Source organism: Phocoena sinus, chromosome 5 (assembly GCF_008692025.1).
Source record: "Phocoena sinus isolate mPhoSin1 chromosome 5, mPhoSin1.pri, whole genome shotgun sequence".
Taxonomy (NCBI): Eukaryota; Metazoa; Chordata; class Mammalia; order Artiodactyla; family Phocoenidae; genus Phocoena; species Phocoena sinus.
The window spans coordinates 104,173,016-104,197,465 of record NC_045767.1 but is presented as its reverse complement, the minus strand read 5'-3'; the positions used below and the strand labels follow the sequence as shown (position 1 = coordinate 104,197,465).

Genomic DNA, 24,450 nt, shown 5'->3' with positions numbered 1-24,450 from the left:
CATTTAAGAATGCTGGGTAATGGGTTATTTTTCTGCTTATTTATATTTGCTTTATCTTTTTGTTTATAATAAAATATTAATTTTTAATAAAAAAGTTTTTAAAGAAAATGTTTTTTGAAGCAAATTTAAAGATACAGTCCTGAAATGACACACGCCACAACATAAATGATCCTTGAAAACATGCTCAGTGAAACAAGCCAGGCACAAAAGACCACATATTATATGATTCCACTCATATGAAGTGGCCAGAACAAGGAAGTCCATAGAAACAGAAAGCAGATTAGTGGTTTAAGGCTGGAGTGGGGGTGGAGGGATAGTGGGGTGATAGCTAAAGGGTATGGGGTTTCTTTCTGAGATGATAAAAATATTCCGAAACTGTGTGGTATTGGTTGCTCATTACCTGTGAATGTACTAAAAACCACTGAATTGTACACTTCACATGGGTGAGTTGTATGGTATGTAAATCATATCTCAACAAAGCTGTTTTTTTAAAAGAGAAAAAGAAAAAAAAAGATACAGTCCTGAATACACAAAGTCGTATGTGGCTATTAGGTTTAGCCTACTGTTAGTTCCTATACATACACTATTGCTAACATTCATGTTACTAGATGTTCAAAAGCAAGCAAGCAAACTCCACAATTTGATAAGTTGAACTCATTTCTCTTTGACTATTAATAGAGTCTTTTAGGCTGACTAAATGCTGAAATCTCCTGGGTATTGTAATCACATATTTAACTAATCCATAGAGAAGGCTTTGGAGCACCTCTTAGATGGAGCCCTTAACAGAATCCAGAGCCAATTATGACCTATCTTTAAAACTTCCATTTAAAGTACTGTAAATATGGGCTTCCCTGGTGGCACAATGGTTGAGAGTCTGCCTGCCAATGCAGGGGACACGGGTTCGTGCCCCAGTCCAAGAAGATCCCACATGCCGTAGAGCAGCTGGGCCCGTGAACCATGGCCGCTGAGCCTGCGTGTCCAGAGCCTGTGCTCCGCAACGGGAGAGGCCACAACAGTGAGAGGCCCGCGTACAGCAAAAAAAAAAAACTACATAAAGACTGTAAATATAACTCAAATGTTATGCTCTATAAGTAGATGGCTTTGGCTCTTAAAATATATCAAAGCTATATTTATTCCATTTTCTTCACCACTCTAACCATTAAAGACAAGTATTTAATATAGTTATTTGATTTAATCACTCTGTTTCCATGCAGTCCAAGCCAAGGCTCATGTACCGAGCCCAGATAATAGTGGAAGTGACCAGGCTGAAGAGCTTGAGAGCAGATGAGAAATGACTTAGCAGGAAGAACTCCAGGGAGCAGGAGAGACCTTGTATTCAGAGAGGTTCGGAAGAGCGAGGAGAGCCTCTGGAGGACTTGGTAAAATGTAAGTTCCTCTCTATCGCTCATTCCCATAGCATATACACCCCAGGCTTCTTGATTCAGCAATCACAGGAATCTACAGTTTTTAAAATTGATGTACAGTTGATGTGCAATATTACATAAGTTTCAGTGTACAACATAGTGATTCACAATTTTTAAAGGTTATACTCCATTTGTAGCTATTATAAAATATTGGCTATATTGCCTGTGCTGTACAATATATCCTTGTAGTTTACTTATTTATACATAGTAGTTTACCTCTTAATCCACGACCCTTATCTTGCCCCTCCCCCTTCCCTGTAACCACCAGTTTGTTCTCTATATCTGTGAGTCTGCTTCTTTTTTGTTATATTCACTAGCCTGTTCTTTTTTTAGATTTCACCTATAAGTGATATCATACAGTATTTATCTTTCTCTTGTCTGACTTATTTCACTTAGCCTAATGCCCTCCAAGTCTATCCATGTTGTTGCAAACGGCAAAATTTCATTCTCTTTTATGGCTGAGTAATATTCCACTTATATATGTACCACATCTTCTTTATTCATTCCTCTGTTGATGGACACTTAGGTTGCTTCCATATCTTGGCTGTTGTAAATAAGGAATCTGTATATTTAACCCCTGATTCCTACAACCATAGAGATTTTAAAACCACTCTAAGGAAACAGGGAACAGATTGGTGGGTGCCAGAGGCAGGAGGCTGGGGGTGGATGAAATAGGTGGGGAGTCAAAAGTACAGACATCCAGTTAAACAATAAATAAGTCCTAGGTATGCCATGTACAGCATAGAGTAGATAGTTAATAATACCGTACTGTATATTTGAAAGTTGCTAAGAGAGAAGATCTTACAAGTTCTCCCCACAAGAAAAAAAATGTGTAACTGTGTATGGTGATGGATGTTAACTAGACTTATTATGGTGATCATTTCACAATATATAAAATATCAAATCATTATGTTGTACACCTCAAATTAAATAATGCTATAAATTATATCTCAGTAAATACACACACACACACACACACACACACACATACCTACATACACACACACCACTACAAGGCCAAGAAGGCAAAGTGAGAAAGGGGTGATGTGTAATAACATTAATGAAATATCTACTATGTATCTTGTACTGGGCTGGGTCCAAACACTATCTGTGTCTAATTGACAAAGATGGAAAAAGGAGATGAGCCAGACATGGGCAATATCATCCCGTGATTTAAGCAGGTTTACTGAAGATTTAGTAAAATGTAAACAAATCTTACTTCTGTTCCAGAAAAGAGACTAAAATTTAACTTTTATGCATTTTTTTAATTTTACCTTTACCCAGAAAAAGTATTGACATTGAGACTACTTAAAATAAAAGCTCTAATTTCTTAAAAGTGCCTTGAACAAGCATCATTTTTAAAAAGTATTGCTTAAACTAGAAATATGAAAACATCTAATATAAATATTATACAAGTCCCATTGAGAAAGAGGAAGGCAGTGCTGGCTGAAAATGAAGGTACTTACATGAAGGCTGCTAATCTCATATCCTGTCAACGTGAGTTTATTTCACAATTCTTCTATGATAGGTGACAGGAATTCTTTCTCTCATTTCTTAGTTTTAACAGACAGCATGGGCAAGGGGGAAGGTTTGGGCTGATACCCACACTGGGCTTCCAGAACAGTTTTTCATTTCAGTCTTAGGCCTCACAGGTCATCACACAAGACTACCCTCTTTTCCCCTCTAATTACCCCTGCCCTTTGCTTTTCCAGCTCTCCCTTCTCCAGGGAAATATGGTTTAGGGGCTGAGAAACTGCAAATCTGTGACTCAGAAACAGGAGTGTTGGGGCTTCCCTGGTGGCACAGTGGTTGAGAATCTGCCTGCCAATGCAGGGGACACGGATTCGAGCCCTGGTCTGGGAAGATCCCACGTGCCGTGGAGCAACTAGGCCCGTGAGCCACAACTACTGAGCCTGCGCATCTGGAGCCTGTGCTCTGCAACAAGAGAGGCCATGACAGTGAGAGGCCCACGCACTGCGATGAAGAGTGGCCCCCGCTCGCCACAGCTAGAGAAAGCCCTCGCACAGAAACGAAGACCCAACACAGCCAAAAATAAATAAATTAATTAATTAATTAAAAAAAAAAAAAAGAAACAGGAGTGTTTAAGTGAGTCACTTATCAAGTTCTGCCAAAATCCTCAGCCCCTGGCAGCCCTTTTCACAGACCAGTCCCCACTTATAGGCTCAGTCCAGGTTTCTGGGATGAACTTTAAATACAGGCAGGAGAATTTGAAGAATTTTAGACCAATAAGCTGAGACTCCCTCTCTCCTGGATCCTCTACACAGTGTCCCAGCCACGTGCTGAGTGCGTGTCTGGAACTCCAGCAGCTGGTGTTGCGATCTGCTTGCCAGGCTGGACTGCACTCATTCATAATAGGCTTCAAGCCTACTATGAGTCAGACTCAAATAGGAATTCTAATTCCTGTAATCAAGGGACTGAAATCTAGAATCAAAGAAAAACAGCTGTGTAAACAAATAATAATATAACATCTATAAAGTTCTATACAACTATAAGCACCAGACTGGAAATATATATAAAGAACATAAAGGCAGGCTCAACAGGATCTGTCTGGAGGAGGAGAGGAAGGCTTCACAGAGGAGGTGACATGGAAGGAAAGGGAAGAGCACTGTGAACATAAAGTTAGTAGAAGACAGTATGCTTAGGGAGTACATGGCATATCAAAGCCAGATTAAAGAGTGGCTGAGCTGGCAGCTGCCAGCAGCCAAGGGAAATTTGAATGGCCCTGGAACTGTAATAAAATGGAGACACCGTCTTTTCCAAGCTCTCACTTAGGAAAAATACTAGAAGAAGCTGATAAGCCAGAGTTGAATTGCCTGGAAAGACACAAGACGCAGTGGGGGCTGCCCCCAGCAGTCCTTGCCATTCCTCTGTGATGGGCTCGCCTCCCCTCTGTGGAACTGAAAATAGTGTTCAAACCCAGTGTTTAGTGGGTGTGTGCGTCCATCTGACCTTGTGGTCCATAACAGAGCACTGAGCAATGACGCTGACACAGCAGTAACAATTCCAGGTCCTGGCCTCCAGCACTTCACATGTACTGGCTCATCCAATCCTCATAACCTCACTATGGGCTGGATGCTACTGTCACGTCCACACTTCGGATGAAGGGGAGGAAGCACACAGCGGTTACAGAACTTTGCAAAACTCACACAGCAAGGACAGAACCAGAATTTGAAGCAAAGTGGCTGCCTCCAGAGCCTCCACACTAAACCATCACACTATTCTGACATTTTGAGTCTTTTCCTTTATCCTCTGGGCGGTGGAGACCCGGCAAGGTTAGGGTTTTTCAGCAATAGAGCAATACTTTGTGTATGAAGATCTGGAGAAATTTGAGAAGACTGAATGGAGCTGGGAGAGGCTGAACCCCAAACAGGAATGGGGGCTCCCTTCCTCGTCAGAGCAAACCACAGGGCCTGAGTTGGCAGAGGAAGGAGAGGCTGAAAGGTGTCAGGAGGCCAAATCGCCAAGATCTGGTTACATGGGTGGTGAGTGGTGACAGAGACGGAAAAATCAAGGCTTTGACGATCAAGTAAATGAGAGAATAGTGTTTTCTTAGGGAATGATTTATTTCTGGTCATGCTGAGCTTGAGGCCCCAGGTGTCACCAGATAAAGGGACTCAGTGAGCAGGCAAAAGAGATCTGGGAGAATTTGTATAATGGACAACACTGAAGGTCCAGGAGAGGATGGAAACCCAAGGAGAGACAGGAGGGTAGCAGATGGGACCCTGAAGGCCAGCGTTCAGGCCAAGGCAGAAGAAGCAGGGAAAGAAACTGAGGAGTAGTTTGAAAGGTACTAGAAGAGGTAGGAGGAAGTGCAGTTGTGCAAGGCAGAAGAGGAGAAAGTTCTGGAAAATAAGGAAAAGTTCAACAAGGTGGAATGCTGTAGGAGTTGCTAATCAGATGTGCTGATAAAGGGCCTCTAAAGAGGCCAAAAAGACTTTCTAGACAACTGGGTTCTCCCTCCTACCCCTGTCCCTGCCTCCCACTCCCTAAACCCCTGACCACTTCTAGGGGCAGGACTAGTTTCCAGGCCCCAGGCGTCCCAGCCTTGACTTTCACAGCCATAGTGAACTATCCCATACAAGCTTTCACAACACTCCTGTGTTCTTCATTGTGATGAAGATAATAGACATCTTTCCTTAGGCTGGAGGACAGAACCCAGGAAAACCATACATGTTCTTTACCTTTGTGTTTTGATCCACAATTTTCTTCAGATTTTTCAACAGATGATTATTTGGACCACCTTCTTTCTCATTAACATAAACTATTCTGTCCAGGTCAGGAAAGTTCCGGTTCAGATCTATTCCCTGGGCATTGCTTCGACCCACGAACCAGTCCTTCAGCTCACCAGGCTGAAAAAAAAAAAAAAATCAGAGGAAAATAATCAGTTATTTATTATTATTGTTACCATCTATTTAAGGTCTTCATTAATGGTTTTTAAAATAATTTATTAAGATTATTCATTTCAACAATATCCTCCTACAATGGCATTTTCACTATCTTACTGATATACACATGAAAGTATCAGGTTTAAAGTATATATTATGGATATTTTGAAAATATTCTCAACGAACAATATTTTAAATGTCAATAATAATTTTATTTAAAAGATATTCAACATCAAACTGCAAAAAAAGTCCATGTGTGTTAGTAGTAGATGGCATGCCATCTCACAGCATGCCACTCTGTACTTGGTTTAAGTAAAATACTCACTGCCTCTGAAAACCACAGCAACTACTTCTAAATATTCAAAAGAATAAATTACTAAAGAAGGTTAGATGCTTAAAATGAGTTTAACATGAATTGTTTACATATTAATAATATACCTCTCTCTTACCGTCTTCATGAAAATATATGAGCTCTAGAACTTTTGTTTCAACTTTGTAAGTTGAAAATTTTTTGTTCAATTTGAAACCTTTCATTTCACTAATGATATAATCTGGAAATTTAATAAATTTCCAGAATATTCAGTTATATTCCATAATGTAGACTTTCTTGTTTTACTGTTAAATTTTACTAGATCTCTAATATAGAGATAATGCCCATATTCTTAAAGTCATGTAAACTCAGATACCTTAGACTGTGAGGAATCAAAACCTATAAGACAGAAAATAGCAATGACAGCTTTTTGTCTATCCTGTCTTACAGTTCTGAATATCACCTTAAAATAGTCAATAATTTAATTCTCTATGTTACTAGAATTTTTCTCTCATAACTTTAGAAATTATATCAATATTATACTTACAGAAATTCACTGGTCACTTGATCTTTTATTTTTAAGGTACAAAACAACTTCTTAATTATAGACTAACATACTAAATATATGCTTTAATATGTTAATATGGTATTTTATTTATCAGGTCGCTTGATCTTTTATTTTTAAGGTGCAAAACAACTTCTTAACTATAGATTAACATACTAAATATGTGCTTTAATATGTTCCCGTAAAATAAGAAAATTATTTCAAACTCTAGAAAATAAAATGTCCTCCATCCCTGTCTAAACAAAAAGGGAGCACACTTAACTGTAAAAACATAATTACTTCCCAGCTTCTCTAACAGTTAAAATGTATTAAATTAATTTTGATTTGTAGATAGGAGGGTTTTGTTTTGATTTGTTTGTTTGTTTTTACTTTACACATCACATATAGATAAGGATTAAACATCAGTGAAACATTGGCCAAAAATCCTCATTCCTTGATTTCAGTAGAGGGCGCTATGATATCGCCTCATTCAGAGACAGCAATGGCCTCACTCTTCAATACATGGCAGTAGAGAGTTTTCAAACTTCTAGATTTTTAGGAAGAAATTTACCTAGTCACACACATGAATGAATAAATATGATTCATTTAACAACGAAAACAAAACATTAATTTAATATTGACTAACAAAATTTCTCATTCGCAATCTCTGCTGAAGAAACCCTCGCCCACCATCCCTTACCTTCTGCACTTTTTCCTCACCAGCAAATTAAACACCATATCACTTATACCCGCCCCTCCACTATCTGTAAGCTTCATGTAAGCGTATATTCCTTATATGTGAGCATATATGTACAAACCATAAAAAAAAAGCAAGCATGCCCTGTTGTGAGCTGGCCCACACCCACCTGAGATGCTGCCTTCTCAAAGCCATCAGGGTTGAGGGAGGGCATGATGTGGATCCGGGTGTTGTGGATCAGCTGGACGATTGTCTCATTCCCCTTTTGGTATTCGTTGCACAGGTACTGGGCCAGGAAAACCAGCAGTTCCCGTCCAACAGCCTCATTGCCATGCATATTCCCAATGTATTTAAATTCAGGCTCACCTAAAAGCGCAAAAATAGATAGTATGGAGACTTTTTCTATCGCACCAAAGAGAAGGCAAATGACATATAGTGTAAAAAGTATTGTATAGTTACCAATTTATTACACACAGCTGATAACTTCTTTGCCCTCCACAGTTGATGCCTAAGAAATCTGCACTAAAAATAAAATACTCCAAATGCCCCTCTGTCCTTCTAGTTCTCTCTCCCCAGCTTCCCACTTGTTATGCAGTGAATTATGCCCCCCAAAATCATAGGTTGAAGCCCTAAGTACCAATGTGACTGTATTTGGAGATAAGACCTTTAAGGAGGTAATTAAGGTTAAATGAGGTCATAATCCAGAAGGATTGTTGTCCTTATAAGAAGAGGAAGAGACACCAAAGATTCTGTCTCTCTCTCTCCACATGCATGAATAAAAGGCCATATGAGGACGCCTCAGGCAGGCAGCTGCCTGCAAGTCAGGAAGAGAGGCCTCATCAGAAACTAACACTGCAGGTGCCTTGACCTTGGACTTCCAGCTTCCAGAACTGTGAGAAAATAAGTGTCTGTTGTGGTATTTTGTTATGGCAGCCCAAGCAGACAAATACACACCCCCCCCCATGTGCATCCTACCATTAAACAGTGAACTTTCATGTTTTCTTATTTAGTCCCCACCAAACAGCTAAAAATAGGTATTATTACCCATCTGTATTTTAAGGTGAGCAAACTAAAGTTCAGACTGCTTGAGAGGCCTGACTTCAGTTACAAAGCCAATGAACCCAGGATGCAAATGCTGGTCTTCTCATTTAGTTAAAAATCTACTTTTTTTTCATTCTTTTTTAAACCATAGTGACTAAAAGCATTAACTTCTAGAGCCAGACTGGGTAGTTTCAAATCCTGGCACCAATTCTTACTGGCTGGCCTCAAGTAGTTACTTCAGCTTTCTGTGGCTCTGTTTCCCCATTTATAAATGAGATCCTAGATTCTACCTCATAAGGTTATTATAAAGTTAAATAATGAGTGTCAGTGCTTAGAACAGTGCCTGGCAAAAAACAGTGCTATGTGTTTGCTATTTTTTTTAATATTATTATCATTACATCACATTGTCTTGTCATTGTAAGGTGCTTTACCATACATAATCTAGTTTTCTCTTTATAACAGCCCACTAAAATACAGGAGACAGATAGTTTTATTATCATTATTGTAGAAATGCAGCCAAAGAGGATATTTTGCTGAAGGCCCCAGAATTCAAACATAAATCATGCTGCCTATCCCACTGCATTTTAGGAGGAGTAATAAAATTGCAGAGCATGGCAGCAAAATAATCTTTTTTTTTAATTTACAGAGACGTTTAATTAGCTTTATTTACAGAGCAGAGATTATTTTGTCTCCAATGGTGCCTAGATAGCATCATTAGGCAAGCATGCCAGTTTAAAAGAAATCTATGCAGAATCCTAAAAATAGCAGACGTTGACGCTCCTCAAGAAGGGTCAAGCTTGACTCTATCAGCAGCTCTATGTCTCAGTTACTCAGAAGCAATTCTTGTTGCAGTCTCTACATCCCAAGATTTTGAAGACAAGGCCACTATTACTGCATTCCTATCAAAGCCCATAGCACATAGGTTTTCTATTTTTTTGGTGTATTCTGGACTAGAAACTGGTGCTCCAGCATACACATGTGCCCCAAGTCGAGCTGTCTGTTTGAACATTTCGGGATTTTGTTTGTACTGATTTGCTACTACTGCATCTTGTGGATCTTCTGGTTCTGCAGCTGCCAGTAGTGCTTCTAATGACAATAATACCGTGCGGAGAGTCATTGCTGCTGCCCATTGATCTTTCAGGATATCCAAACAAATAGCCCCTGTCATGGAACTAATATTAGGATGCCATATTTTAGTGATAAACCGGACCTTAGGGGGATTAAATGGATATGTTTCTGGTATTTTAATCTCTAGTTGATATCTTCCTCCTTCATATGGTGTGTCTGGAGGTCCTGCTATTTCTCCTCTTAATTCTGTAAAATTCTCATCTACAAGATCTACTTTAGTTTGATTTTTGCTCGTCTCCTCGCTCTTCAGCACCTCCTTGAACTCTGGCTTGATTCGCTGCACCGCGATGTTGGCCATGTCTCCGCCCGCAGCTGATTCGTGTCCGCCTCCTCCGCCACCACTACGACCGCGGCCACCTCTTCCTTCACCGCCTCCTCCCTCGGCGATTCACACCCGAGCACACGAACGCTGCCAATACCACCCCTGCCGCCGCGCTCTCCTAAGTGTGCAATCACCTCCGCACCCGGCCCCCAAAATCCAAAATAATCTTTATTAATCCTATTGTTCTGCTCCTTTCTGCTTCATCCATCCAAAAGACCCAATTTCTGCAGTGAACAAGATCCTCCCATTTACAAAATCACTAGGACTGCCCACCCCTGGTTAAAAAAAAGAAGTTGGAATTATCCTTCTCTTAGAAATATGTTACCTAAATATTCTTTGCATGAGATTTCTGGGTGTGTGATTTGAGTGACCGCCAGCTGCAGAAACCTTGTCCTGTGTGACCTCTCAGCCTGAGCTGAAGCTAATCTAAATCTAAGGATCAGGTGGGAGCAGGGTCAGGGCTGTATTTATATGTCCCTCATTTTTCACTTAGAGGGAAAGAAAGCCTCACTTAAACCACCTCCAGAGACACACGCCAAAGGTATGCATGTGGGAAGAGATGTTTTCTTTGCTTCTGATTTCAAGTCATAATAATCTTCCTCCTTTCTGTCAAACTCACCCCTTCAGTGTGTGTGTTAGTGGGATTGAGGCACAGGGGACACTGCACCAGTCCACTATGGAAGAAAGCAAGAGACCAGGAAGCCAGTGGGGTCTCAGAAGCCTGCCTCCCAAAGTTATTAGAGAAGATTGCAGTGTTGGAGGCTTTCTGGTCCTGCTGCTTTACCCCAACACAACTTTGGAGCTTTTGTCACTCAAAAGAGCTTGGCCCACAACTCATAATGAGTACGTGAGCACATTGAAATTTCCTATTATTCCTCTGGATTGAAAAACTAAAATTCTTTAATCACTTGAAGGAGGAATAGCAAACTCATAGTCACGCAGCTAAACTTAGCATCCCAGTGTTTTGTTTGGCTATCAGAGACTATCTTGTGTTTGAATTTGAATGTTTGGGATAGAGCGTGCTTTTTCCAGTCTGCCACAGGCCGTACCACTCCATATCACTGCTTTATTTATTTATGTTTCCAGAGTCAGAAAATTTCCAATGTGGTTTTGCTTCCTGCTCTGTAGGAAGTCTCAGGAACCAATCTCCCCAATATGTCTATTATATTTGTAAGGAGGTAGTAATGACACTACAACTGCTTTAGGTTGACATAAAGATAGACTCTAAAGGTCATTTTATAGAAGATATTAACGTGTGGAAATAAAGTACAAGGCATATATGAGTTAGCAAAAGAAAAGGAAAGTGTATTTTTATACACTTCCTCTGTCTTAAGGAACAAATTAGATCGCTAGGTAATACTGTCACCAGAATACAGAAGGGCTGTGATCTTTTAAGGTGACTGACACGTCTTGTGAGTTGGGGAAGAGCCACAGTTTAAATACAGCCTTTGTTGAATGTATGCAAAGCCCAGTGTCAGACACTACAGGGACCCCGAAAACAAGTAAAGCAGCTTTCCTGAACTCAGGGAACACAGGGTCTGGAGGCGGGCGCTGACATGCGAACAGTGTTTATGAGGGAGGCAACCATGCAGGAACTTTGGATCCACAACCAAACAGCTTCAAGACTCCAAAATGAAATGTTACCACCACCTCTCTGGCCTCTCTCTGGCCCTTTATCCTCCCAAAGCCAGAGCTACCTTTGCAAAACATAGTTCCCTCTACCTGAAAATCCATCAGCTAACTTCCCACTGGCCTTCACCATAAACACCAAAGTTCTCCATAGTGTTAGAACAGGCAGGTATCTAGGTGTGAGCAGAGAAAGGGGGGCAGGGGCCAGGTGGCAGGAAACCACGCCTCTTGTAAACAGTGCGGGTTCACGGGCAGATAAAGAAAAGCAGGAACTTCCAGACTGAAAGGAAACCACACATTTTGGGGTTATAAGTATCCTGGAAACAGACAAAGAAAGGTGGGAAAAGGCAAGAATCTCCAGTGTCTGAATGTAACCTGTTGCTCATTATGCTCTCATTACAGTAAAATTAACCTTGCAGATAAGAAATTCCCATCACGCACCAAAGCTATGACACTTCCAATCAAAGCTAAATAAGGACAGAAATCCCTCCTCCCCTTGGGAAGGTGAAGCTGGGATGAAAATCAGGGAAGACGACCCCCAAACCTCTCCTTCCCCAGTGAAATTCCACCCCTTCATTTGTATGGCCCTCATAACTGGCTTGCCAAAGAAACCCAGGGCAGCTCCTTACCTGTCTGCCCACTCTCCGAGAGCGTATTCTTACTTATATAAATTCTCACTTTACTTTCTTAACCTCCCTGTCTCCTTTCTGAATTCTTTCTGTGAGGAGACAAGAACCTTACTTTCACAAGAACAATAGGATCTCTAACCCCCAAGGGGCCTGGCCTGAGGACCTCTCATCTCCTGAGGCACCATCTCCTCTCCAGTCTTCCAGCCACACCTCCTTCAGCACAGGGCTCTTCTGTGATGCTGTCTACTCCTCACATATATTTTGCCCTCTCATCCCTCTGATCACGGATAACTATGGTTTCCTTAGAGTATCTTTCATCCAAGTCCAGTTCCTCTGTTATTTTTAATACCTCAGTTGGAAAATGTACATTAATCAGTGTGATTATGTGCTTAATCCCCATCCCACACTGTATGTAGTGAGATGGTGTCTATGTCAGCTCATGTGTGTATCACCTGTGCCTGGCATCTATGCAGTGAGAGCACAGATATATCAGTTAAATAAATTCATGACTAAATGAATAGAGGAATGGTCTTTTCCTAAATCCCATGTTCCCAGCAGCATAGCTGAGAGTAGAGCTTCCCCTTGAGATGTTCCTTTCTGGAACAGTGAAGGGAATAACTGAAGGGGGCCTGAGGCAGTGTCAGCGAGGCTGCGCCCCGAGTCCTCAGTGCTTGTTGCCCCATCCCGCATTCTCAGACAGGAATGGAAATTCTTTGGGGAGGAAGGCAGCAGTGTTGTGGATAGCTGATTTCCCAAAAAGATTAATCTCCATGGTCACAGAGAACCATAAAGCTCTCCAGGCATGCAGTTCCCTAAGGCTATTTTTGTTGTAAGGTCTAAATAAAGGGTTCTGAAAAGACTTTGCCTCCAGAAATAGAGATAAAATGGAAGATTTTGGAATAAGCCTCTCGCTGTCAATTTACTTTCAATTTGTTTAACAAAGGGGTGACAGCTTTTCCTCAGCACTTAATTTTCTTTTCTGTGGCTATAAAGATGGAGTTTACAACAGGATGACATATGCATTCCTGTTTATAGTGTCTGCGTGGACCAGATGCCAGGTTTAACCAAGACGTCATTCCTTGTGTTTATAACTGGTGATGCACATGTACCCAGGCACTGGCTCATCTCTCTCCTGGCAACGGGAGGAAAAGGCAGCAGGCACCCTTCCTAGTACACTGGGGGACAGTTGTTTTTACCTTCATCTTACTTCCCTCACTATCTTTTTACAAAGTAGTTACCCTGTTCCTGAGGAATCACACTTGCACAGCCTGCATCACATTGGCTCAGGAAGTACAGTTTCCCTGTTGCACCAATTTTTCTACAGTTTTGTGTAACTATCAGTTTTCCAGTCACTTCACATGGCACACAGTCATCAATCAAGCTAGCATTAAAAGACAATCAACTCACAAACCACATTCAGCCTGGCTGGGCTGCATTTCTATCTTCCTCATCTGTGACGTAGAACAATTAATGTACCTGAGTGGATCTGTATTTTCTTCATCAGAACAAGATAAGAATAACTTATAAGACTTTTTAAACATAAGATCCAAACTTTTATTGAAGTCAGAAATAATAAATCCCCACCTGGAGCAAGCAAATAATTTTAAATTCCATACTTGTTGTAACTCTTTTTTTTTTTTTTTTAAACATCTTTATTGGGGTATAATTGCTTTACAATGGTGTGTTAGTTTCTGCTTTATAACAAAGTGAATCAGCTATACATATACATATGTTCCCATATGTCTTCCCTCTTGCGTCTCCCTCCCTCCCACTCTCCCCATCCCACACTTCCAGGCTGTCACAAAGCACCGAGCTAATATCCCTGTGCCTTGCGGCTGCTTCCCCCCAGCTATCTACCTTACTACGTTTGTTAGTGTGTATATGTCCATGACTCTCTCTCGCCCTGTCAAAACTCACCCTTCCCCCTCCCCATATCCTCAAGTCCGTTCTTCAGTAGGTCTGCGTCTTTATTCCTATCTTACCCCTAGGTTCTTCATGACATTTTTTTCCCTTAAATTCCATATATATGTGTTAGCATACGGTATTTGTCTTTTTCTTTCTGACTTACTTCACTCTGTATGACAGACTCTAGGTCTATCCATCTCATTACAAATAGCTCAATTTCATTTCTTTTTAAGGCTGAGTAATATTCCATTGTGTATATGTGCCACATCTTCTTTATCCATTCATCCGATGATGGGCGCTTAGGTTGTTTCCATGTCCTGGCTATTGTAAATAGAGCTGCAATGAACATTTTGGTACATGACTCTTTTTGAATTTTGGTTTTCTCAGGGTATATGCCAAGTAGTGGGATTGCTGGGTCATATGGTAATTCTATTTGTAGTTTTTTAAGGAACCTCCATACTGTTCTCCACAGTGGCTGAACCAATTCACATTCCCACCAGCAGTGCAAGAGTGTCCCCTTTTCTCCACACCCTCTCCAGCATTTATTGTTTCTAGATTTTTTGATGATGGCCATTCTGACTTGTTGTAACTCTTAATTTGCCCCAGTTGTGTATTGATGTAATTTGAAATAACTAAATCAGTAAGGAGGGAGATGGGGAGAGGAAGAAGGGAGGGAGGAAGGGAGGAAGGAAGGCAGGAAGGAAGGAAGGAAGGAAGGGAGGGAGGGAGGGAGGGAGGGAGGAATGAATTTCTATTGCTTTAAAAATAAAACATAAGTATTTTACACCCCAGAACCCCACACCCTTAGGCTCAGCATTTGAGGCAAGTATGCAGCTGACAGCAGACTGGCAAAGCCCCCAAATGGGAGAATTAATGGTCTCAAGGTGACCAGAGACTCTGAAGCAGAATCCATACTCAATAGGCTGATCTTGAAAAAAATGATCAAATAAAGGGGCAAAAGTAAAAAAAAAATACTGTCTGCCTTTCCCACAAAAAGCAAAATTTACTTTCACCTCCTTATTTGACCAAATTAGTCTAACATTTTCTCCTCCTCGAAATAGCTAACAGACAGGCTGACTATTGGGTAGAGTAATTGATCAGATAAATTTAAGGTCCCTTTCACATCTCAGAGTCAATTATTCAATGACCTTATATGGGAAGAAAACTGCAGAGGGAAAATATCTAATGGAAAATGAGATAAATGTGAAAGTGGGTGGTAAATTGTGAAGTTCTATCTAAGAGGTATAGCATCATTATTTAGAAAATATAAGTAGATTAAGCGTATTTTAAGAAAGAACTTGATCATAGTAACAGAACCCTTCATCTTTCATCCTGTAAATAGAGATGAAACTCACACTGAGATGAATCCTCCAACATCATATTATTGCCAAAATATAAGTTCACTAACTCATTCGAAGTGTATATACTTAACTCACTGATTATATAATTCTTAGAGCTAGGGACAATTTCAAAATATATGTTCCTGGCACATGTAATATACTAAACACACTGCTGAACAACTATAGCATCTAAAAACAAAACCCCATTTCTCAAAGATATCATGGTAAAATGCTCTCATAACCAATGATTTTGAGAAACTGATAAGCAGTTACGCAAGCAGCACAATCACTGAACTGACTTGATTCACAAAACACTGGGCAAGCAAGTCAAACACACCTTTGGAACAGATGGACCTTTTAATCGATGACGTTCCTCCCTCAGTTGTGAAACTGGGGTTAAGACATTAGTGCTGGTAATGGTTTCCACTTGTTTGACATTCTAACATATTATAGCCTGTAAATCATTCTTGCAGAATGAACCCTGCAAGCTTCCTAGAACTCGTGGACAAATACGTCATAAATTGGTTCCTGTTTTAGCACATCTTAGCAACCTAAAATGCTGAGCAAATTCCTAAAAGAAATGCATATCTTCAGGGTCCAAAGAAACAATGGAAGAGGATGGGTACGCTTATAAAAAATGATTCCTCTTCTACAGAAGAGATGAGGAGCAAATAAAGGGAGAAAGAGAAACCAAGGAAAGGCAAAAGTATAAAAAACAGCTGCAGAAGAAATTACAGAATTAGAAGATTATATTATCTCCCCTCACTCCCTCCTTCAGAGTAATATTTTTAAATAATTAAATTAAATGACATCTTGAAAGGGAAACCTGATTTTTAATGGGCAGTCAAAATAGAATACATTACAGAATTATTCTGTAGAGATGCATTACAGAATTGTTTTTGAAAATATTATGTATTAGCCATTACACATAATTTTAAAGTCTTCTTACATATGACATCCAGAATGTTTCTAGTAATATTCTACTTGAAGAGGGTAAACAAAAGACCAGAAGATATTTCTAGCCATACAAGTCCACAAAACAATGTAAGAGTTCTAATGTTAATGAATACGTTCAATTTTTTTTAATTAAAATGTTTGTTTTCACATGAGTATGTCAGATACAGTGAGAAGCTGGTAAATGTTTAACAACCAGCTCTGATCTGTAGCATATGCCAATTTCCATGGTGTAAATACTCCTACCATGGCCAATTTGAAGCTATCTATATGAGGTCAATTAGCTCACAAATTTACTGAATAGTAAAAATAGGTCTCCTAAGCCAGTACAAGCCTACTCTAGCACACCACTGGACAGCAATTATTTGGGAGGTATGGCTCCCAGTTTCCTCATAAGTTCTCCAGAAGGGGAATCTGAAGTCTAGGATATTTGAAGACTTTTCAAACACATGATAAGAAATATAATCAGATTAGTCTCTACTCTACTGTCTTTCTTTATGTTTAATTTTATACAGGAAGAATTAAAAGAGGTTTGTTTGGGTTTTTTCTTGTATTCATATAGAGCTGTTTTCCTAAGCACTGCACCATCATCCATTCATTCTAGGAGGAAGGGAAGATAGAAGTGGGGAATTTTTTTGGTTGAGTTAATTATCCCAGAAGGGACTAATGCACTGGATTATATCACCCTTTGCTCTAAATCTGCCCATAATAAATCAATGAAAAAAATTTAACCTAGTCAATAGTTTTTCTAAAATATTTACCAGCAGTTTCACATTTTCAAAGTTCCTCTGTTCTTCCTACAGTCTTGACCTATGAGGCTATCTTTACAGTGGAAAAGGCAATATAATTTCTGTGCCCACTCACAGAAATCAGTTATTTAAAATTAGTAACATGGGGCTTCCCTCGTGGCACAGTTGTGGCAAATTCAGGGGACATGGGTTTGAGCCCTGGTCGGGGAAGATCCCACATGCCACAGAGCAACTAAGCTCATGCACCACAACTACTGAGCCCACGAACCACAACTGCTGAGCCCATGTGCCACAACTACTGCAGCCCACGCGCCTAGAGCCCATTCTCCACATCAAGACAAGCCACTGCAGTGAGAAGCCCGCGCACCACAACAAAGAGTAGCCCCCACTCGCCGCAACTAGAGAAAGCCCGTGCACAGCAACGAAGACCCAATGAATGCAGCCAAAAATAATAAATAAAATAAATTTTAAAATGTTTTTTAAATTAAAATTAGTAACATGAAACACTTTATAATTACTGAGGAGAGACTGCCTACAAAAGCCTTTAGATTCAGAAAAATCTTTAAGAGCATCTTGAAGTGAACACAGAGAACTTTTAATACAGAAATGAGATAAGGCAGAGATTATTTTAATGATGTAGTTTCATGATAGATTATCTTTCTGTAATACTAATCACAGAATTGCTTTAAAGCACTGCAACAGTTATGGATCTCCCCAAATGCTTGGCAGGATGCCTTTGTACACTCATTTACTAAAGGTGGCTTTTGGACCTTAAAGCATCCTTCAGAAATATTAATTTCTAGTTATTTTAGATAACTCTCTTAGAAGATTCTGCTGTCTTTCACCAGTATTCTTATCAAATAAAATAAAATGTAAAGTTAAATTTATCTAAGAGGCCAGGAACAGAATTAAATGAACTGGCACTAGAAGAGAGGAAACAGGAAAGGACCCAGTTTCAGACAAGTGATTATGATTCAGGTCTTTGCCAACTCTCTCACTAATGTATTTGGTTGTGACTGGTATGTTTATTCTGGAAAACAATGCTTATGAGGAACTCTTTTTGTAGCTTGAGAAGAGAAATTTAGGTGCAGCGTCAAGTTTCTGAAGGTTGAAGTTTAAGTTTCCTAAGGTTGTTATGTTGGGAAGGATTTGACTCTGCCAAAGTCCAAGGACAAAACTAGAATTGAAACTAGAAGGTTCAGAGATGGAGCATTTAATACAGCTGAAGAACAAACCTTCTTTCAGCTAGAGCTCTCGGAAGACAGAATGGTTGCAATGAAGTCATTAATTCCCCTGGAAGGCACAAAGCTATCTCAGAGATACGGTATAGAGGTTGGACTGGATGGTCTCTTAAAACATCCTATGATTCCACTGAAACAGGACCTTTGACAAACTATTGGTACTCAAGCTTCTAAACTTGTCCTATACAAATCATAGCCCTCAATACATGATAGTTGACAATTCTGATAGTTCTCTGAAACAGAGAAAATGGTGGACCATCATAGTGAACTAAGACATGATTATGAAATGTAATGGAAAAGCACGAGTCCATTTCTACCAATCATCTCTCTTTATGCCCATGAATAAAGAGCTTATCTTACTTCAAAGATGAATATTTGAGAGGATGAGTAAAGTGAAGTCATCAGAACCTGTACGGGTGGAATATGACAAGCATTTCTAGCAGACAAGGATGAATGAAGAAGAAAAACTTCAATTTGCTAATAAGCAGATAAAGTAGTAGCACAAGTAACTACCTAAAGCAAAATCAGCAATGTAAAAGCTTAGCTGAACAATCTCTCCCCAGAAGCTCCTTGGAACTTTCTTTTTAACTCTCTCAGGCATAACTGAAAAGTCAAATTTATTTGTCAAAACATCTTCAAGATGTTATTTTTTGCAATATCATAACTAAAGACTTGCAGTGCTAAATATATACCAGTCTCAGCAGAAGTGGGCAACATAGTAGAATCTTCAAAGATGAGTAAAGGGCCAAATGGAGTCTGGTCTCTGTGCTGCCTCAATACCTAGCTGGTGATGACTCACCTGTGGGAGGACTGAGTCTACTCCAGGTCTCCCTCCAGGAGATTACTCCATACCAGGGCATGCATGAAGTATCCTCTTTTTTCAAAGATTTTAAAGAAAAGTGTGCTGACTTAACAGCTCTGTAGGCCAGAATCATTTGTGGACTTCCTATACATACAGATTTCTGAGCTCCGTTACCAAAGATCATACTTCAAAAGGTCTGAGAAGGGGCCTGAACACATGTATTTTTTAAAGGATCTAGAGGTGATTCTGGTGCCCTTCCAGGATTGAGAAGGAGTGGTTAAGGAGGTAGGTGCAGGAAAAGTCTAAAGGTAGAGAGGAGGTCGATAATGCCAGCAGACAGGTGGGAATTCCAACAGCCAATTCCATCAGGATACAGCCTGAGTAGGGTGATCGTTCTTAACAATTTGCGGGTCGTGGACTTTTTTTGAGAAGTTGATTTAAACAAAACTATGAATTCTCTTCCCTCGCATTTGCAAGGAAAAAAAATCCACAAAATTATGCGAAGATCTTACAAACTTAAGGAATATTATACTAAACAGTTATGTGTCAAGAAAGAGGGGAAATCATAGCCACCATAAATATCAATCTCTTACACAGGTTTCTTTTCTGTTCCAGACAAATAGGAGACTATTGCATGCACTTCCTTCCTGCATGTGGAACATGGCAGCACAGCAGCAACTTGGCACTATTTTAAAACCTTGGGGAGGTCCAGAGCATGGACTTTGGTGAGACCAACTTGGGTTTGAATTTCAGCTCTAAAATATCTAAACTTCTGCAAGCAACCCCTTCCCTGAGCCCTAGTATTCTTTTCTATAAATTGGCTTACTAAAACCTCTTTTGTCGAGTTGTTGAGGATTAAATGAGAAAATATAGACAAGACATTCTGCACCATGCCCAACAAATAGTAGGTAATCAATAAATGGAAATAATATTGCCCATGACCCACGCTGTTATATGAACAATCTTCTCTACTCAAGGCATATAGAAGCTAGAAGCTTCCAACAGGAATATGAGGTGCGTTGGGATCTTTCAAAGAGCTATGGAATGTAAATGGGTTTGGAAAACTAACCAGTCCTTCCAGGAGTGTAGATAATAATTTCGGCCCAGTGTCAACCTATCCCATATGGCAGGCTCCTCGAGCTTGGACGTGCATGTGAATCACGTGGAGATCCTGTTAAAATGCAGATTCCGATTCAGTAGGTCTGCAGTGGGACCTGAGAGGCTGAAGCTCTAATAATCTCCTCAGAGATACTGCTGCTGGTCTATGGACCACTCTTTCAGTGTAGAAAGACTATTTGAAACCTCTAAAATCAAGAGTAGTGGAGAGAAAGAGCAAGAGAGACTGACTTTTAAATAACAAAAAAACCCTTTAGAAACTTGAGTGCTTCTTCTTATTGTTGGGTTACTCCAACCAACCTGAGTGCCTACCTCCCCAAAGGGACACAGCATAATTCTGGAGGCCATGACATGGCCTTAGGTCTAAGATTCACAATAAATGCTAAACTGCATGACCAAAAAAGTATCTGCTGGTGTACACTGAACCCAATGTTAGATGTGGGAAGATGGTAGACTATTACAGGGCTTACTGAAATAACCCTATAATGCTCCGGAACTATTCAGATCATAGGAAAGTACACTGCTCTTCTCGATTTTAATATCAATGTTTACACTTTAAATATACATTAAATAATTATACACAGGGTTAAATTTTTATTATAGTTATGAATAAATTGAGTAATTAGAGTCATATAGGATTATGTACTATCATATTTTTATTTTGTTTATAGTTCTCTCACTAAAGTACTTTCAAGATTTTCACTGATTGAAACTATTCTAATTTTACCTCCCACTCCATCTCACCCATTTTCTGCTACCCTTTTTATGTCTTCGGAGACTAAGATAAAACCTATAGAGAATTTGTGGGGGTTCTTTTGCAATGAAGAGAAGAGGTAAAATAAGGGACAAAATCTCATACGAGGTCAAGTAGACAACTAAACAGATACACGTGGCCCCCAAAAGACTAGAGATTTCTGATCTTATAATATTTTATATTAGTTTGTATCGATATTAGTATTTTAACTTTTCCTTCCCTTAGGGATTCTTTTATGTTAATTTAAATAAATGCTCTACAAGCATTCAAAAGTAAAAATAATATTGAAATGTTCTGCTAAATAAAATATAAGCCACATGGCTTCAATGAAGAAATAAAGACAATGAAGAAATAATGTCCTAAATATTAACTAATCATCTTTAATTTCATGTGATCACAAATAAACCATATCTAGAATCCCAAAATGTCAACAAAAAGTTTTATATTGAACCTTATTATTGTTTTTGCTATCATTGTTTTTATTCACAATTCTTTTAAAGCTATTTAAGATTTTGTATTTGGATGGTTTGAGATATCTTGTCAAAAACAGTCTTACTGAAACATTTCTTGGTGAACAAAATAAAGTTGTCTGCTTTCAAGTTTAATGATACAAATCATCATGTGTATCAAAATTTTCCATTTAAAAAGATTTTCTAATTGCTTAACAGCTCAGAAAAAGAAAAATAACTGTATCCCAAGCCCAACAAGAGAAAGAATTTCTTTTCTGGGAACATAATTAAATAACAACAAAAAAAAAAAAACAGAAAAATTGCACATGAAATTGCATGAAATGAAAACAAACAAAAATGTATACAGTTCTATCTACACAGATAGATAAGTATATTTCAATAGCTTCTTCCAAAAAGGTTATAGCAATTCACATGCCCATAAGCAATGTAAGACAGTATCTGTTTACCCATACCATGGCCAGCAATGGAGCTTATTGTCTGTTTTTAATTTTAATAATAATTTCAATTTCATTTTAACTTGTATTTCTTTTATTAAAGAAGTTGAACCTTTTTCCTATATTTCATTCATTTGTATTGGCCATCTGCATTCCACCATATGTATCTTGCTTAATTGCAAGTTTTGCCTCTTTTCTATTACGTTTCTGTTTCTCTTATTTTTTATAGAAGCTCATAGTACATTAAGTACAAGTTTCTAGTTTATCATGCAGTCTTGTAAATATTTTCAGTCTATAATTTTAATTTTTTACTTTTTGTCATATATTTTCCCACATAAAAATTCCTAATTTTGCTAGTCAAAAACTATCCAACTCTTTTCTTAAATGGCATCTAGATTTTTCTTCTCTTTTAAGAAAAATTAAACAAATGTAATCCTAAATATTCTTCTATTACTGTATCATTTTAATTTTTGCATTTAGATCTTTATTCCACTTCCATATATGAATATGATGTGAGGTAGTGTTTATCTTATTCCAGATGGAGGCCAATTACACCAACATCATTTTCCCCCTGAATTTAAATTATACATTTATCACAAATTAGATGTCCATATATACTTTAGTCTATTTCTGGATGTCTTTCTATACTACTAGTTATTTCTTTCTGGACTTTACACCATGCTGCTTTAATTAGATAATCTTAAAAGTATATTTTAACAGTTGGTAAGACAATATAATTTTCCTTTTCCAAGATTTTCTCTAGAATTCTGATACATTCATTCTTTCACGTAAAAGTGGAGATAATTTCCTTCATAAGGAACATAAGACTCTGGCTGGAATTTCATTAAAAATGCACATTCATTTTGGAAGAATTACTATATTCATGATTACTAGTTTCAGAATTACTATTTCATGATTTTAAGTATTTCTGCGAATTCAGTTTCCATTTATTCAACTCCTCTTAATAAAACTGTACATCCTTCTTCACAAAGAAGCTGCGCCTTTCTTGTTAAATCTATTCATGGATATATAACTGTGAAAGGAATATTTTTCCAATACGATATGTAACTTATTATTGCTACTATTTTTAAAAAACTGTTAACTTTTTTGTTGTTTCTTTTATTTTTTCAAATGCAAAGAAAATGTCAAAATCAACAAAAGAAGGTAGGGAATTTTCAAAGCTACAAGCAAAAATTAACCACTAAGATAGGAAATATCAATAAAATATAAATTCTGTTGAGTCTGAAAAGAAAAAAAGATAAAAGAAATTTACATACTATTAGAAAAAAGGAAAAAGAACTATAAATGTAGACAAAGTTAAAATAACTTTTATTAGTAGTAAAAAACCAAAGCAACAAAAGATAAATAAACAAGTGGGACTACATCTAACCTGTGACCTGTTTTCCCCACTTGGTCATCATCACCCCCAAAGCTCCACCTCAATCAACAGTTATTTCTCTTTCTAATACATTTCAAATCCAAATGGGTTGCCAGCTTAAGAAAATGCAGTACCTCTCCAAGGGGTTAAAAATGCAAGCTCTGGAGGCATACAGGCTAGATTTTTATCTGCATTCCATCATTTACCAGCTGGGAGACTTTGGGCAAGGTATTTATCCTCTGTACCTCAGTTTCCTCAACTCGGATGCAGGAATAACAATACTACTACTTCATAGGGCTACTGGGAGGATTAAATTAGAAAATCTATTAAAAGCACTTAGCATAATGGCTCGCATGTAATAAATGCCCCAAAAGGTTAACTATTTGATAATGATGATGATGATGACGAAGAGGAGGGAGGATAGATGGGAGAAGAAGGAAGAGAGGAAAAAGGAGGAAGCACTCAGAAAACTGTCTGCTAAATTCTTTGTTCTGACTTCTACATGGAAGACACTTCCAATGACTCTTACCTGCTCCTTCTCATAATTCCTAGAGAACCTTCAAAATGATCCAAACCCCAAGAGATGCTCACATCTTTGTACTTAAGGACCCTTTGATTGGTCTTTGCTGAGTTCTTTCATTTATTCACTCACAGAAGTGTTTATTGAGTGTCTGCTATGAGCCAGGCCCTGGAATTACAATGGAAAACAAAGCAGACGTAGACCTTACGTTCATGAAATTTCAAGTCTCCTGGACCTTGGGTTCTGAGTTCTGGGACCACTTTTAGGTTTCATTGTTCTTCCTCAAACTAACACAAGGGTGTCTCCTAGAGCTCTGACTCACTGGCACAGACTCGGAACTGAAGACACACTGCAGGTTGATCAACTATATTTTCACCAGAGAATAAAAGGACTGTTTATACAAGCTCTGCCTATTCCTCTTTGTCATCGCCATCCAGTAGAACTTTCTGTACTGGTGGCAATCTTCTACATCTGTGCTGTCCAGTGCAGTAACACGAGGGCACCCAAAATGTGGCTAGTGCAACTGAGAACTGGATTTTTAGTTATACTTAATTTTAATTTAAATAGATGTGGCTACCATACTGAAGAACACAAGACTAAACTCCTTACAGCTTTTTTGTTTGTTTGTTAAAATCTGGAAACCGAATTTGGCACTTT

General features: G+C 38.8%; 2 protein-coding genes across 2 annotated transcripts in view; both read right to left on the bottom strand.

The window, feature by feature from the left end:
- CPE (carboxypeptidase E) overlaps window positions 1–24,450 on the bottom strand; it is a 116,805-nt gene that overhangs the window by 21,743 nt on the left and 70,612 nt on the right. The window contains exons 2-3 of the mRNA XM_032633306.1: window positions 7,551–7,747; window positions 5,627–5,794 (exon numbers count right to left, since the gene is read on the bottom strand). Coding sequence (XP_032489197.1) covers window positions 5,627–5,794; window positions 7,551–7,747 — 365 coding nt within the window. The remainder of the gene's footprint in view (window positions 1–5,626; window positions 5,795–7,550; window positions 7,748–24,450) is intronic.
- On the bottom strand, window positions 9,233–9,892 carry LOC116754567 (ubiquitin-conjugating enzyme E2 K-like). Its single transcript, XM_032633307.1, has one exon. The coding sequence runs from the start codon at window positions 9,846–9,848 to the stop codon at window positions 9,249–9,251; it is 600 nt and encodes a 199-aa protein (XP_032489198.1). The 5' UTR covers window positions 9,849–9,892; the 3' UTR covers window positions 9,233–9,248.

Coding starts and splice junctions, on each gene's coding strand:
- LOC116754567 (XM_032633307.1), bottom strand. CDS start 9,848: ATGGCCAACATCGCGGTGCAGCGAATCAAGCCAGAGTTCAAGGAGGTG.